Source organism: Cherax quadricarinatus, chromosome 16 (genome assembly GCF_038502225.1).
Source record: "Cherax quadricarinatus isolate ZL_2023a chromosome 16, ASM3850222v1, whole genome shotgun sequence".
NCBI classification, from domain to species: Eukaryota; Metazoa; Arthropoda; class Malacostraca; order Decapoda; family Parastacidae; genus Cherax; species Cherax quadricarinatus.
In genome coordinates this window covers 11,159,492-11,175,176 of record NC_091307.1, presented here as the reverse complement: position 1 = coordinate 11,175,176, position 15,685 = coordinate 11,159,492, and the positions used below count along the sequence as shown (strand labels likewise).

Sequence of the window (15,685 nt, the reverse complement as noted above, 5' to 3'; positions counted from 1 at the left end):
TGTAGGGGTCATTTGTGCCTGGAGTATGTGAGGCAATTGTGTCCTATCCAAGTAAAGGGAGGATCTTGAGGGTATCAACAATATAAAGGCCCTGATGTCATATGATGATCTAACTGGGCAACCATACAGTTGCCATACACTACTGTAACAAGTTTAAGAGTAATATTTTATTTATTAGTGAAATATCTGAAACTGTAAAATATTATTAAAAACTATTCCATATCTCTGCAGAGAAAATCTTACTCACCTGTTTGTTGAAGCCATGTTTCTGCTCGACCTTGAACGTAAAATATGCTGACCAAGGAAGGCTGACAATGGTGTTTAGGAGTGATCCTAAACACACAAATGTTACAGTCTGAGGTATCTCTGTACCAGTGGTGAAGCCCAACCATGCTGATAACCTTCCTGATGCAGCCCATAATGCAGGAAAACCACCACATACCATAACACCCTGCAGAAACAATTATAAACAAGCTATTACACAAACTGAAAACTTTCCGATATTAAATAAATAAATAAAATATTTATTTCTTTGCAAAGGTTACAATGTGTGTTTACATATCATAACATGATTGGAGTAAAGAAAGCCACTATCATGCCAAGGCATTTCAGGTAGACTTAACCTAATACTACTTAAGACTACTAAGTTTAGACAGGTGAAAAATGTACTTGTAGTGGTTACCAATGTTTTGCTGATGGTGGTGCCAACTACTGGCAGGCTTTTGAAGTTTCTCCTTACTGTTATTATTATTATTACTATTATATTGTATTCTTCTTCTTTCAACAAACCGGCCGTATCCCACCAAGGCAGGGTGGCCCAAAAAGAAAAACAAAAGTTTCTCTTTTCAAATTTAGTAATTTATACAGGAGAAGGGGTTACTAGCCCCTTGCTCCCGGCATTTTAGTCGCCTCTTACAACACGCATAGCTTACGGAGGAAGAATTCTGTTCCACTTCCCCACGGAGATAAGAGAAAATAAACAAGAACTAGAAAGAAAATAGAAGAAAACCCAGAGGGGTGTGTGTATATATACGCTTGTACATGTATGTGTAGTGTGACCTAAGTGTAAGTAGAAGTAGCAAGACGTACCTGAAATCTTGCATGTTTATGAGACAGAAAAAAGACACCAGCAATCCTACCATCATGTAAAACAATTGCAGGTTTCCGTTTTACACTCACTTGGCAGGACAGTAGTACCTCCCTGGGCGGTTGCTGTCTACCAACCTACTACCTATATTATATTATTGTGGTTAGTAGGTAGGTAGGCAGGTTAGGTAGGTTAGGTAGGCAGGTAAGGTTAGGTTGGTGGGAGGTGGAGGGTGGGTGGGTGGGTGGGAGGTGGGTGGGTGGGTGGGTGGAGGGTGGGTGGGTGGGTGGGTGGGTGGATGGGTAGGGTGGGTGGATGGGTGGGAGGGTGGGTGGGTGGGTGGGAGGGTGGGTAGGGTGTGGGTGGGTGGGTGGGTGGGTAAGGTGGGTGGGTAGGGTGGGAGGGTGGGTGGGTGGAGGTGGGTGGGTGGGTGGGTGGGTGGAGGGTGGGTGGGTGGGTGGGTGGGTGGGTGGGTGGGTGGGTGGGTGGGTAGGGTGGGTGGGTGGGTGGGTGGGTGGGTAGGGTGGGTGGGTGGGTGGGTAAGGTGGGTGGGAGGTGAGGGTGGGTGGGTACTCACCTAATTGTACTCACCTAATTGTGGTTGCAGGGGTCGAGACTCAGCTCCTGGCCCTGCCTCTTCACTGATCAAGCTACTGGATCTCTCTCTCTGCTTCCTGAGCTTTGTCATACCTCTTCTTAAAACTATGTATGGTTCCTGCCTCCACTACTTCACTTGCTAGGCTATTCCACTTGCTGACAACTCTATGACTGAAGAAAATACTTCCTAACTTCCCTGTGACTCGTCTGAGTCTTCAGCTTCCAGTTGTGACCCCTTGTCCCTGTGTCCCCTCTCTGGAACATCTTATCTCTGTCCACCTTGTCTATTCCCGTAGTATCTTGTATGTCGTTATCATGTCTCCCCTGACCCTTCTGTCCTCCAGTGTCGTCAGTCCGATTTCCCTTAACCTTTCATTTCCTCGTCTGACATTCCCTTGAGCTCTAGGACTAGCCTTGTTTCAAACCTTTGTGCTTTCTCTAACTTCTTGGCGTGCTTGACCAGGTGTGGGTTCCAGACTGGTGCTGCATACTCCAGTATGGGCCTAACATACACAGTGTACAGTGTCTTGAGCGATTCCTTATTAAGGTATCGAAGGGCAGCTATTCTCAGGTTGCCAGGCGCCCGTATGCTGCAGCGGTTATTTGGTTGATGTATTGCCTCGGTGATGTGCTCGGTGTTATGGTCACCCCCAAGGTCTTTCTCCTGAGTGAGGTCTGTAGTCTTTGTCCACCTAGCCTATACTCTGTCTGCGGTCTTCTTTGCCCCTCCCAATCTTCATGACTTTGCATTTAGCTTTATTGAATTCGAGAAGCCAGTTGCTGGACCACATGTCCAGCCTGTCCAGTCTCTTTGCAGTCCTGCCTCATCCTCGAAATCGATTTAATTCTTCTCATCAACTTCCACGTCATCTGCGAACAGGGATACTTCAGAGTCTATTCCTTCCATATATCGTTCACATATATCAAAAATAGCACTGGTCCTAGGGAACTGACCCCTGTGGGTTCCGCTTGTAACAGGCGCCCACTGTGATACCTCTTCAGTGCCATGACTCGTTGCTGCCTCCCTGTCAGGTATGTCAGGTAGGGTAGGGTGGCTGGAGGGTGGGTGGGTGGGTGGAGTGGGAGGGTGGGTGGGAGGTAGGGTACATAAGGAAGGGGTATAAAGGTAAGGTAGGCAAGGTAAGGTAGGCAAGGCAAGGCAAGGCAAGGCAAGGCAAGGCAAGGCAAGGCAAGGCAAGGCAAGGCAAGGCAAGGCAAGGCAAGGCAAGGCAAGGCAAGGCAGATGAGGAGCTCTTGATCTAGGGAATTGGATCTGTGCTCCGGGTCCCAAAATTAATAATAAAAATAATAATAATAATAATTATAATAATATGTAAGTACTAATAATAATAATAATAATACATAATAATGTATAATATAATACTATATAATAATAATAATACATAATAGTACAGTTCTAGGTAGTAGGTTGGTAGACAGCAACCACCCAGGGAGGTACTACCGTCCTGCCAAGCGAGTTTAAAACGAAAGCCTGTAATTGTTTTACATGATGGTAGGATTGCTGGTGTCCTTTCTTCTGTCTCATGAACATGCAAGATTTCAGGTACGTCTTGCTACTTCTACTTACACTTAGGTCACACTACACATACATGTACAAGCATATATATACACACCCCTCTGGGTTTTCTTCTATTTTCTTTCTAGTTCTTATTCTTGTTTATTTCCTCTTATCTCCATAGGGAAGTGGAACAGAATTCTTCCTCTGTAAGCCATGCGTATTGTAAGAGGCAACTAAAATGCCGGGAGCAAGGGGCTAGTAACCCCTTCTCCTGTATACATTACTAAATTTAAAAAGAGAAACTTTTGTTTTTATTTTTGGGCCACCCTACCTCGGTGGGATACGGCCGGTTTGTTGAAAAAAAAAAAAATAGTACAATAATACTATGTACGTACTGCTTATAATTTAGTTTGACAACGCCACCACCAGAGAGCAGTGTATCAAAACAATGCTCACTAGTGCACATGTGCTTACTGAGCTACCCTCGCAGTGCAAGGAATTCTCGTGATTTCCTTATGTTTCGTGCAGTTAATTTGCCAGATTTCTTTCTTCTAACCATGGGTCCTAAGAAAGCAAGAGCAAAGGACAGTGCCGAGAAGAAAAAGAGGATGATTTGCATGGAATTAAAGCAAGAAATCATTAATAAGCACAGACTAGGTACGAGGGTTAAGGACTTGGCGAGTGAGTACAAGCGTAGCCCCTCTACTATATGTACAATACTAAAGCAGGAGGAGTCTATAAAGGCTATAGCACCAGCAAAGGGCGTTGCAGTAATTTCTAAGCAGCGGACCTCTAACAATGGAAAGATAGAAAAGCTGCTGTTGACATGGTTGACGGAGAAACAGCTCACAGGATATACATAGTGTAGCGAGATAAACATAAAACCTGCACATAGCAGTTCTTAAGAAAAGTGTGAACTCCTGACAGGATATGCCGATCTGCATTTCTTCTCCATGGTATATAAATGTCGTATGTACACCAGATCTAATTCAGTTAGCCTCACAAACTCCGTATTCTCTCACAATAACGCCTCTGACGTTTTTGTAGCGAGAATGCACGACCACTCTCGTGACCACAATCCTCCTCCCCTCTGCTGTCCACATGATGACATTTTATTCATTCTAGAGTGTATATCAGGTTTCTATGATATTTATATTGTTTATTATGTCATATTAGATGAATTGTGACAGAGTTGATATTAAGGTTATTTTGTCATGCCTCCTGAGAGCAGGAATTCAGCTGGAATGAATTAATTGCATTTCAATTAATTTAAATGAGGAAAATTGACCCAGCATACGAACAAATCAGGATACGAACAAGTCCACGGAATGGATTAAATTCGTAAGCCGAGGTTCCACTGTACGTATTTGGAAGGACTAAACCATGGTTACATTTTATTAGAAGAAATAGGGTAAAATTTAAATTTTTTGGTGATGATGGATTCAAAATGGAGGGTAAGCTTCATATTGGAAAGGCCTGGGGACATGATTAGAGAACAGAGGAAAAATTGCTTTAGTGTCTGGAATGCCCACAGTGCTTATTTTAAATTGTAATTTGTTAAATTCTGTGTAAAATTAGCCATAATACTGATTTCTGGGTGATTTATAGGTTAGTTCTGATAGCTGAATGGGCAGTTTCTTGTGCTAATTTGATAGAACAGAAGGTATACCAATGAAATCAGACAGAAATTTGGTCAGTTTGAGCAATGGATTTGACCTAAAATAGGCTTCAAAGAGGACAAAATCACTGATGTGTAAATTGCCTGCGTAATTTTGCAAGTTTTCCAGCAAATTTCGCATTTTTAAGTCATTGCCTTCAGGAAAACATTCTCTACCATCTCAGAAGATAATTTTTTTGTTTTAAATTGTGAAACAAGCACTTAATTTCAGGGGTCATGACAGTGAAAGGGTTTTTTTTATCATATGTAGAGGCTCTTAAACTTTTTTTTTAAAAGTACTGTACTCAAGTTTTAATTGATAATAGAATCACATGTCATTCTTACTTTAGTATGCCCAACTGTGTTACTCTTACACTGTAATATCTCCCTAGCTCATTACTGTATTATTACCCTACTGTATTATTGCCCTACTCATGTATATAAAACTGTATAACTGCATTATGAAATTACCATCAAAATGTTTACAAAATAAAGGAATATACTGTAGTTATGTAATTTTTATTATTATTACAATAACCACCACCATTCTTTTACTTCTTAACAGCAGTGTAACTGCCATAAAAGAAAATATACACAACTTTACTATTCCACTAACCCCAATGGTGTTAAAAGTGCCTCTAGTGGGAAGCCTGATTATGACAAGAGCATGTTCATTTCATGACTGACATATGGAGGGTTGAACCTCAAACATATTTTTCACTGAATGATCCACACAGAATTAGCATTTCCCATAAATAAAATACTGCATATATATCGGTAACTCGGGATACGAAATTAATTCGTTCCAGAAGGCTGTTCGAGTGCCGATACCGAACGAATTTGTTCCCATAAGGAATAATGTAAATTAGATTAATCTGTTTCAGACCCCCAAAAATACACTTAGAAAAGCACTTACATAAATACACTTACATAATTGTTCGAGTTTTGGGCTGTTCGTATCCCGAGGTACCACTGTACTATTATATAGTACAGTGGTACCTCGAGATAAGAGTGCCAATTTTCTCATGCTCTCATGGGAGATTTTCTTTGTGTACAGATGAAGAATTATAGTTTACCATACAGACAAGCAAAAATTTATTTTTAATTCTCATGCAGGTAAAGAGTACATGTATAAATTTAATCAAAAAAAGAAAAATTAGCAACTTTTACAAGAGAAAGAATACTTACTGTGCTCAAAACCTGACTGAAGGCTCCCTCAATTAGGCTGAAGTTACTCTTGTCAAGGCCATATGCTCGAGCCTTATCATATGTAACCCGCTCCATTATACCCTTCAACTCTTCTGGTGGCTCCACTTTCTCTCTGTATACTCGACGCTGAATGGAAAAATTTGAAATTAGAAAAAAAAAAATTATGTAATCTGTATGTCACTGGCATATGTAGTAGCACTGCTCGCATAAAGAAACATGTACTGCTCACTTATTGAAACTCAAATAAAGACCAACTACTGTACTACAAAAGGTCTGAATAAAAAGGCAGGAGAATGTATTATTCAAAGAATTTGAAAGAGTAAATACAAAGTAAGATACAATAAGATGTAAAATGGGTAAAGCCAGTACAATGTAATACAATTTACTTACTAGAGAGTAATCGTAAAAGACAGCCATAATCCAAACATCATGCTAATATACAGTGCTACCAAATAATAATACTGAAGTATGTCATCATGTGCTTAAAATAGTAAAATCTCAATTCATACTACACAATAGTTTTCTCATAATTAAGTAAATTGCCATTTGTATCAATTACAAGTGTACAATATGGATTCAAAATGCTTTTCTGGTGTATGTTTTGAATTTGTACTAAAAGAACTAAATTATTCCTTCATTAAAGGACAAAACTTGATAACATTCAAGCTAGAAGTTCCTAGGGAAAGGTGCCTCATAAATGAAGCCACCAACAATCACAAATAAATCATCTCTTTATGCTGTACCGGATGAGCTAAGTCAAACACACCAACATCCACCTTCAAGGAAATATAGTATATGGGATTTGTGCGACTGTAAGTTTGTCAGCATATTATTTGTTACTTATAAATAGCCATCTGGAAGGTAACTTACTCTTGGTAAGTGCACGAGGATCACCTTCAACACAACCCTAAGATCTTACCTGCCTGTAGGCCAGATATTCTTCCCACATATACGTGGCCCAGGTGAAGCCCAAAATCCCCATAAATATCTTTCCTTCCCATGTTCCCAGCTCAGGAATGGCCAGAGAAATCATATTTTAATGGAATGAACAGCAGGAAAATCTGTGTTTATCTCCACTGGCAACGCGACTCCCATTACAAATGTTGTACCGCGCCATCACTGGCAACAAACATATTAATAAAAATACAAAGTGATTCACATATTTATTGTTCTTTAAATCATAGGGCTCATGGTGAAATTTCTTTTCAGAGACGAGGACACGGAAAGCTGAAGATGGCAATGATGAATCAACGCCAGTACTGAAATGGTTGTTATGTCTGGCATCGCTGCAATACCTATGGATTATTAGGTGATGATTATTGCAGCAACAGTTGCAGCAGCAGCAGCAACGGCAATAGTAGCAGTAGCAACAGCAGCAACAGCAATAGCAGTAGCAGCAGCAACAACAGCAATAGCAGTAGCAGCAACAGCAATAGCAGCAGCAGGAACAACAGCGATAAGAGCAGCAATAGCAGCAACAGCAATAGCAGCAACAAGAGTAATAACAGCAGCAACAACAACAGCAATATTATTATAATCAAGGGGGAAGCGCTAAACCCGGAGGATTATACAGCGCCTGGGGGGGGGGGATGTGGAAAGCATTCAGGCTTAATTCGGGGAACTGGAGCATAGATCCAATTCCCTAAATCAAGAGCCCCTCACCAACATCAAGGAACCTTCCTTGAGGGGAACAACAGCAATAGCAGTGGCAACAACAGCAATAGTAGCAGCAACAACAACAGCAATAGCAGCAACAGTAACAACAGCGATTTTGGCTTAAATAGCAACGCACTTCTTGCTGAATAGGGCAAGCGAAAATTTTTGTACGCAATAATTTCGCAAAAAAATCATTCTGGACCTAACGAAAAAATATATTTCATTGTGTTTGTTTATTATTAAATTGTTGTAAACTTATATAAAATATATTTAGTTGGATTAGGCTAAATTAAATTGCGCTTGTTATAATAACGTTAGGTAAGTTTCCTAAGGTTCTTGTGGAAAATTTTGTAGGGTTGATTACTTGTACATACCTCAACATTGCATGCATACGAGTAATCTCATTGGTAGACAACAACTATATTGTTTACCGTAGTCACCCCGTGTAGACATGTGAGAAAACTTAACCACCTCTGGTCACTGCAGGTGGCCCCTCGACCCTCACAATCTTATCCATAAGTAAGTAAGTAAGTAAGTTTATTCAGGTATACACAAATACAATTACATAGAATTATCATACATAGCAGCATATGTGTAGAGAACCTAGGATAACCCAAAAAAGTTAGACAGAGTGACTTATTTCCAGTATAAATTGGATAGCACCCTCAAGTACGGCGCTACTAATTAATTGTGGACTGTATAGATTATATTAGTTTAACTGAATGAAGGGGGGGGGGCGTAGGTTACACATGGATATATCCATCAAGGAAAAACACTTGTACATAATCCCACCACTTACAAGATATTCTCTGGTGGTCACTTGAAGTAGCTGGATCACCCATAACCTATTCAATTACAACATACCTAACTGGCCAGTATCAGTCTGCTATAACTAGAAGGGTTACTTAATTGTGGGTGATTGATGCTCCTATTTCCTCCATTCACCATCTCATTTCGATGTCCTGCTACACCGACACAGTTCTTATTCCAACAGGACGAGGTATTCGTTGGTTTATCCCGGTTTAGAAGTCGTGACTCCATAAAAACTTCACTATCCTCGAGACAGGAACACGAGATAAACAGATGCTCACTCTGAGAACGGCGACTCATTTCACTTCACATATTCTCTTAGCTTAGTGTTATTATCACTGATTACACTACAATTCACAAGACGATTTAATGTCTCATAATTATTATACACATTAGAGGTCACTCCATTAAGATCTGAGACCGATGAGTGAGGAATAACTCACGGGTATTTCCCCTGGACACACACCATGGCTGCGCACCAGTCACCCGGTCCTACCATTATTCACTCATTTTACCACCCTTTTACGGTGGTCCCGTAAATCACGTTCCCTCACTCTTCACCAGGAACAGTTACGACACTTCCTATTATGAAGTGAGGCCTATATTAATCCTTAGGCCACCGTGAACGCCAATTTCCTGGTCCCATGTTTTTACAGCCTCCTCACTCCATTCAAAACACTCCCGCCTCTCCATGCCCTGACTCGACCTCTCCCCCCCCGCACATCCGCACAGGCGCAGGGCGAACCCGGTTGGTTCTATTCAAAATACAATTTAGAACAACAGTAATGCATTAATCATGTACCTGGAGTTTACCTGGAGAGAGTTTCGGGGGTCAACGCCCCCGCGGCCCGGTCTGTGACCAGGCCTCCTGGTGGATCAGCCCCTGATCAACCAGGCTGTTGCTGCTGGCTGCACGCAAACCAACGTACGAGCCACAGCCTGGCTGATCAGGAACTGACTTTAGGTGCTTGTCCAGTGCCACACTGGCCGATTCCCACCAAGGCAGGGTGGCCCGAAAAAGAAAAACTTTCACCATCATTCACTCCATCACTGTCTTGCCAGAAGGGTGCTTTACACTACAGTTTTTAAACTGCAACATTAACACCCCTCCTTCAGAGTGCAGGCACTGCACTTCCCATCTCCAGGTCTCAAGTCCGGCCTGCCGGTTTCCCTGAACCCCTTCATAAATGTTACTTTGCTCACACTCCAACAGCACGTCAAGTATTAAAAACCATTTGTCTCCATTCACTCCTATCAAACACGCTCACGCATGCCTGCTGGAAGTCCTAGCCCCTCGCACACAAAACCTCCTTTACCCCCTCTCTCCAACCTTTCCTAGGCTGACCCCTACCCCGCCTTCCTTCCACTATAGACTGATACACTCTTGAAGTCATTCTGTTTCGCTCCATTCTCTCTACATGTCCGAACCACCTCAACAACAGTATAATTATGGGAATTTATTTTCCACACTGCGGTCGGGCGGAGGTCGTTGTTTGACGACTTAAATAACGTGGAGGACAATTTTCCCATCTTCACTGGCCACCTGGCTTGGGAACTCCAACATTGGTATTTACATAATCACCCATTAATTCTTTCCACCTGTTAACTCCTCAGGTAGGGCTCCATCCAAAGCACACTCAAGCCTCCATGCTTCTGGTATTAACAATTTCCCTCTTATTGTAAGGTGTGACACTAAGCCTATGCTCTCTGGGTTAATTTGTTGGGCATACTGGAATTATGAGACTTTAACAATAACAAGTCTCTCTCAGTACCCCAAGTCATCCCCAGCACATTACTGCATATAGGCACTTCAGCTCCATTACCTGGAGACCTGGAGAGAGTTTCGGGGGTCAACGCCCCCGCGGCCCGGTCTGTGACCAGGCCTCCTGGTGGATCAGCCCCTGATCAACCAGGCTGTTGCTGCTGGCTGCACGCAAACCAACGTACGAGCCACAACCCGGCTGATCACACTTACACTCGCTCACTCATTTGACCATAAACAGAAATATTAATCTCAGTCTTAAAATAATGAATCCTGTGATACTCCAATACTGAAACTATATACTGTGCCAAAACAAAAGCATTCACATTGCTAAACTCACAAACTAGTATTTAGTCACTTAGCCATAATACCAACTTACCTCATAATTTGTAATATTTTACAATTAAGAATAAAACTAAGTATGCCCGAAATGCCTAGCCATGCTAAGCGTTCTAGTGGTACACTCTGTAATCACAATTTTACTACATGTAAACCAAACAATAACCAAATTTCTGTAAACTCAGCATTGTAATCCTTATAGAGAATAAACTTTGAATTTGATCAGGAACTGACTTTAGGTGCTTGTCCAGTGCCAGCTTGAAGACTGCCAGGGGTCTGTTGGTAATCCCCCTTATGTGTGCTGGGAGGCAGTTGAACAGTCTCGGGCCCCTGACACTTATTGTATGGTCTCTTAACGTGCTAGTGACACCCCTGCTTTTCATTGGGGGGATGGTGCATCGTCTGCCAAGTCTTTTGCTTTCGTAGTGAGTGATTTTCGTGTGCAAGTTCGGTACTAGTCCCTCTAGGATTTTCCAGGTGTATATAATCATGTATCTCTCCCTCCTGCGTTCCAGGGAATACAGGTTTAGAAACCTCAAGCGCTCCCAGTAACTGAGGTGTTTTATCTCCGTTATGCGCACCGTGAAAGTTCTCTGTACATTTTCTAGGTCGGCAATTTCACCTGCCTTGAAAGGTGCTGTTAGAGTGCAGCAATATTCCAGCCTAGATAGAACAAGTGACCTGAAGAGTGTCATCATGGGCTTGGCCTCCCTAGTTTTGAAGGTTCTCATTATCCATCCTGTCATTTTTTCTAGCAGATGCGATTGATACAATGTTATGGTCCTTGAAGGTGAGATCCTCCGACATAATCACTCCCAGGTCTTTGACGTTGGTGTTTCGCTCTATTTTGTGGCCAGAATTTGTTTTGTACTCTGATGAAGATTTAATTTCCTCATGTTTACCATATCTGAGTAATTGAAATTTCTCATCGTTGAACTTCATATTGTTTTCCGCAGCCCACTGAAAGATTTGGTTGATGTCCGCCTGGAGCCTTGCAGTGTCTGCAATGGAAGACACTGTCATGCAGATTCGGGTGTCATCTGCAAAGGAAGACACGGTGCTGTGGCTGACATCCTTGTCTATGTCGGATATGAGGATGAGGAACAAGATGGGAGCTAGTACTGTGCCTTGTGGAACAGAGCTTTTCACCGTAGCTGCCTCGGACTTTACTCTGTTGACGACTACTCTCTGTGTTCTGTTAGTGAGGAAATTATAGATCCATCGACCGACTTTTCCTGTTATTCCTTTAGCACGCATTTTGTGCGCTATTACGCCATGGTCACACTTGTCGAAGGCTTTTGCAAAGTCTGTATATATTACAACTGCATTCTTTTTGTCTTCTAGTGCATTTAGGACCTTGTCGTAGTGATCCAATAGTTGAGACAGACAGGAGCGACCTGTTCTAAACCCATGTTGCCCTGGGTTGTGTAACTGATGGGTTTCTAGATGGGTGGTGATCTTGCTTCTTAGGACCCTTTCAAAGATTTTTATGATATGGGATGTTAGTGCTATTGGTCTGTAGTTCTTTGCTGTTGCTTTACTGCCCCCTTTGTGGAGTGGGGCTATGTCTGTTGTTTTTAGTAACTGTGGGACGACCCCCGTGTCCATGCTCCCTCTCCATAGGATGGAAAAGGCTCGTGATAGGGGCTTCTTGCAGTTCTTGATGAACACAGAGTTCCATGAGTCTGGCCCTGGGGCAGAGTGCATGGGCATGTCATTTATCGCCTGTTCGAAGTCATTTGGCGTCAGGATAACATCGGATAGGCTTGTGTTAATCAAATTTTGTGGCTCTCTCATAAAAAATTCATTTTGATCTTCGACTCTCAGTCTGGTTAGCGGCTTGCTAAAAACTGAGTCATATTGGGACTTGAGTAGCTCACTCATTTCCTTGCTGTCATCTGTGTAGGACCCATCTTGTTTAAGTAGGGGCCCAATACTGGACGTTGTTCTCGATTTTGATTTGGCATAGGAGAAGAAATACTTTGGGTTTCTTTCGATTTCATTTATGGCTTTTAGTTCTTCCCGCGATTCCTGACTCCTAAAGGATTCTTTTAGCTTAAGTTCGATGCTTGCTATTTCTCTGACCAGTGTCTCCCTACGCATTTCAGATATATTGACCTCTTTTAGCCGCTCTGTTATTCTTTTCCGTCGCCTGTAAAGGGAGCGCCTGTCTCTTTCTGTTTTACATCTACTCCTCCTTTTTCTTAGAGGAATAAGCCTTGTGCATACATCGAGTGCCACCGAGTTAATCTGTTCTAGGCATAAGTTGGGGTCTGTGTTGCTTAGTATATCTTCCCAGCTTATATCGGTTAGGACTTGGTTTACTTGGTCCCACTTTATGTTTTTGTTATTGAAGTTGAATTTGGTGAATGCTCCCTCGTGACTAATCTCATTATGTCGGTCTGGGGCTCCGCGCATACATGACTGAACCTCAATTATGTTGTGATCTGAGTATATTGTTTTTGATATGGTGACATTTCTTATCAGATCATCATTGTTAGTGAAGATGAGGTCTAGTGTATTCTCCAGTCTAGTAGGCTCTATTATTTGCTGGTTTAAATTGAATTTTGTGCAGAGATTTAAAAGCTCGTGTGAGTGTGAGTTTTCATCAGAGCTGCCTCCTGGTGTTATTACTGCAACAATATTATTTGCTATATTCCTCCATTTTAGGTGCCTTAAGTTGAAATCCCCCAGGAGCAAGATGTTGGGTGCAGGAGCTGGAAGATTTTCCAGACAGTGGTCAATTTTTAACAGCTGTTCCTGGAATTCCTGGGATGTTGCATCCGGAGGCTTGTAGACTACCACAATGACTAGGTTTTGGTTCTCGACCTTTACTGCTAAAACTTCCACTACATCATTTGAGGCATTTAGCAGTTCTGTGCAAACAAGTGACTCTGCAATGTACAGGCCGGTTTTTCTTCCAATTCGTAATGCTGATTAATTAAAACATTCTTTTCCATTCCATCTGCACAATTCTCCAGCAGATCTCTTTCACAGTCTTTAAACCACAATTTGTACCACTCAAATCTACTCTCTAAAGCATCTAAATATAACTTTAATTCATTAGGTTTCAAGGTTCTTTGATTCATTAAATCCAAGCACTTGTATGCCTTCATCACATGGCCTTTAATAGCCTGTAATGATGCTTTCATTACTCTAAAATCCACGGACTTGTCAGCCACATTAACTCCAGATCCAGTCATGGTTAGAGAATTATTAATCACTGATTATACAACTTAAGTAGGCGACTTATAAGAGTAATTCTTGCACTTTACTCTTGTATAAATCTTAGCCACACATGTGCTAGCAATTAATTAGACTAATTATCATCCACCACACGATCGATTAAATTTGTGTACCCTATACCCACTTTCTTCAATCAGTCACTTAATTATTAAGAAATTAATTCAATTAATTTTTTCACTGATTGCATCCGGTTCGAAGGGCCAGCGGGCAGATGTGGAAAATTTTGTAGGGTTGATTACTTGTACATACCTCAACATTGCATGCATACGAGTAATCTTATTGGTAGACAACAACTATATTGTTTACCGTAGTCACCCGTGTAGACATGTGAGAAAACTTAACCACCTCTGGTCACTGCAGGTGGCCCCTCGACCCTCACAATCTTATCCATATCTATCCGAGACCAGTATAAATTGGATAGCACCCTCAAGTACGGCGCTACTAATTAATTGTGTATTGTATAGATTATATTAGTTTAACTTAATGAAGGGGGGGGCGTAGGTTACACTTGGATATATCCATCAAGGAAAAACACTTGTACATAATCCCACCAACCAAAACTTCGCCTTGAAGCCAAACATGAGGCCTTAAGCTGTAGTGATAACTTAATCACACAGCACACACTCTCGCAAATTATTTACGCTGATGGTTCTGTTCACCAATCCACTGGTGCAGCTGGTAGTGCTGCTGTTGTCGTACAGAGTGATGGCTCTCTTAAAGAAATTGGAGCACGCATCAATAATTGGGCCTCTACCCTTCAGACAGAACTGTTTGCCATACTCCTTGCACTGAAATGCATCTATGTATCAAAGATTGACAGTTTAATTGTAACTGATTCTCTGTCATCCATAAATGCTCTCAACTCATTAAGCATAAATTGTGGCATGCTTGTGTCAGAAGCCAGACACAGGTATGGTAGGATTGTGGACAGTGGAGTCAGAGTGCACATGCTGTGGATTCCATCTCACATTGGTCTTCAGATGCATGATAGAGCTGATAAATTGGCTAAGCTGTATGCTTTCAAAGAGGGAGTAGATTACAATCTTGGCTTGTCAGGTAGTAGTTTGAGAACAATAATACGAAAAGAACTTCAACTGAATTTTATGGACTTAAGGCTCAGGGAGATTGACACCAGTGAGTCCATCTATCATCATTCTATCATGCAGGAGGAGCCACATGTCTATGGTGCATCCAACAAAATAAGCAGACTCTTGGATGTCACTACTGCCCGGCTCCGGCTGGGTTACAAGTATCTTTGGCAGGTTAAATCACCACCACCAGATGTAGACCAAACGAAATGTAAACTTTGCCAGATTGACTATTGTCACACCCTGCGTCATTATGTACTGGAGTGCGATCAAATTAATGAATTTAGAAACAACTCACTCAGAAGTGTTCAAGAAATGGCTAAGTATTTTATCCACAGTGGTATATTACAGACCATTCTGGAGAAATACCCTGACTTTGCTAGCTGTAAATAAAGCATTACCACATATGTGCATGTGTGTGTGTGTGTGTGTGTGTGTGTGTGTGTGTGTGTGTGTGTGTGTGTGTGTGTGTGTGTGTGTGTGTGTGTGTGTGTGTGTGTGTGTGTGTTTGTGTTTGTGTGTTTGTGTGTGTCATCAAAACTTTGGGGCCCAGTCCCTGGACCCATTGTGTACCTCTATAATCTGTTAATACCTTTGTAACTTGTCATGATTGTGACTAGACCTACCTGGAGTTCATTACCTTTGTAAATTGTGAATTCATTACCTCTGTAACTTGCTCAGCCATCAAAACTTTGAGGCCCAGTCCCTGGACCCA

The 15,685-nt window shown here is 41.8% G+C and overlaps 1 protein-coding gene across 2 annotated transcripts in view; it reads right to left on the bottom strand.

Annotated features, from left to right (window-relative positions):
* The window catches only part of LOC128688840 (CAAX prenyl protease 1 homolog), a 69,301-nt gene extending 61,778 nt beyond the window's left edge, over positions 1 to 7,523 (bottom strand). Inside the window, exons 1-3 of one of the 2 annotated variants that reach the window (XM_053776833.2) lie at positions 7,365 to 7,523; positions 6,049 to 6,195; positions 248 to 451 (exon numbers count right to left, since the gene is read on the bottom strand). In XM_053776833.2, the coding sequence (XP_053632808.1) occupies positions 248 to 451; positions 6,049 to 6,144 (300 nt within the window). In that variant the 5' untranslated portion in view covers positions 6,145 to 6,195; positions 7,365 to 7,523. Of the gene's footprint in view, positions 1 to 247; positions 452 to 6,048; positions 6,196 to 6,988; positions 7,180 to 7,364 lie in introns of those variants that run through there. The other variant, XM_053776832.2, reaches the window with a different exon arrangement.
* Positions 7,524 to 15,685: the final 8,162 nt, after the last annotated feature.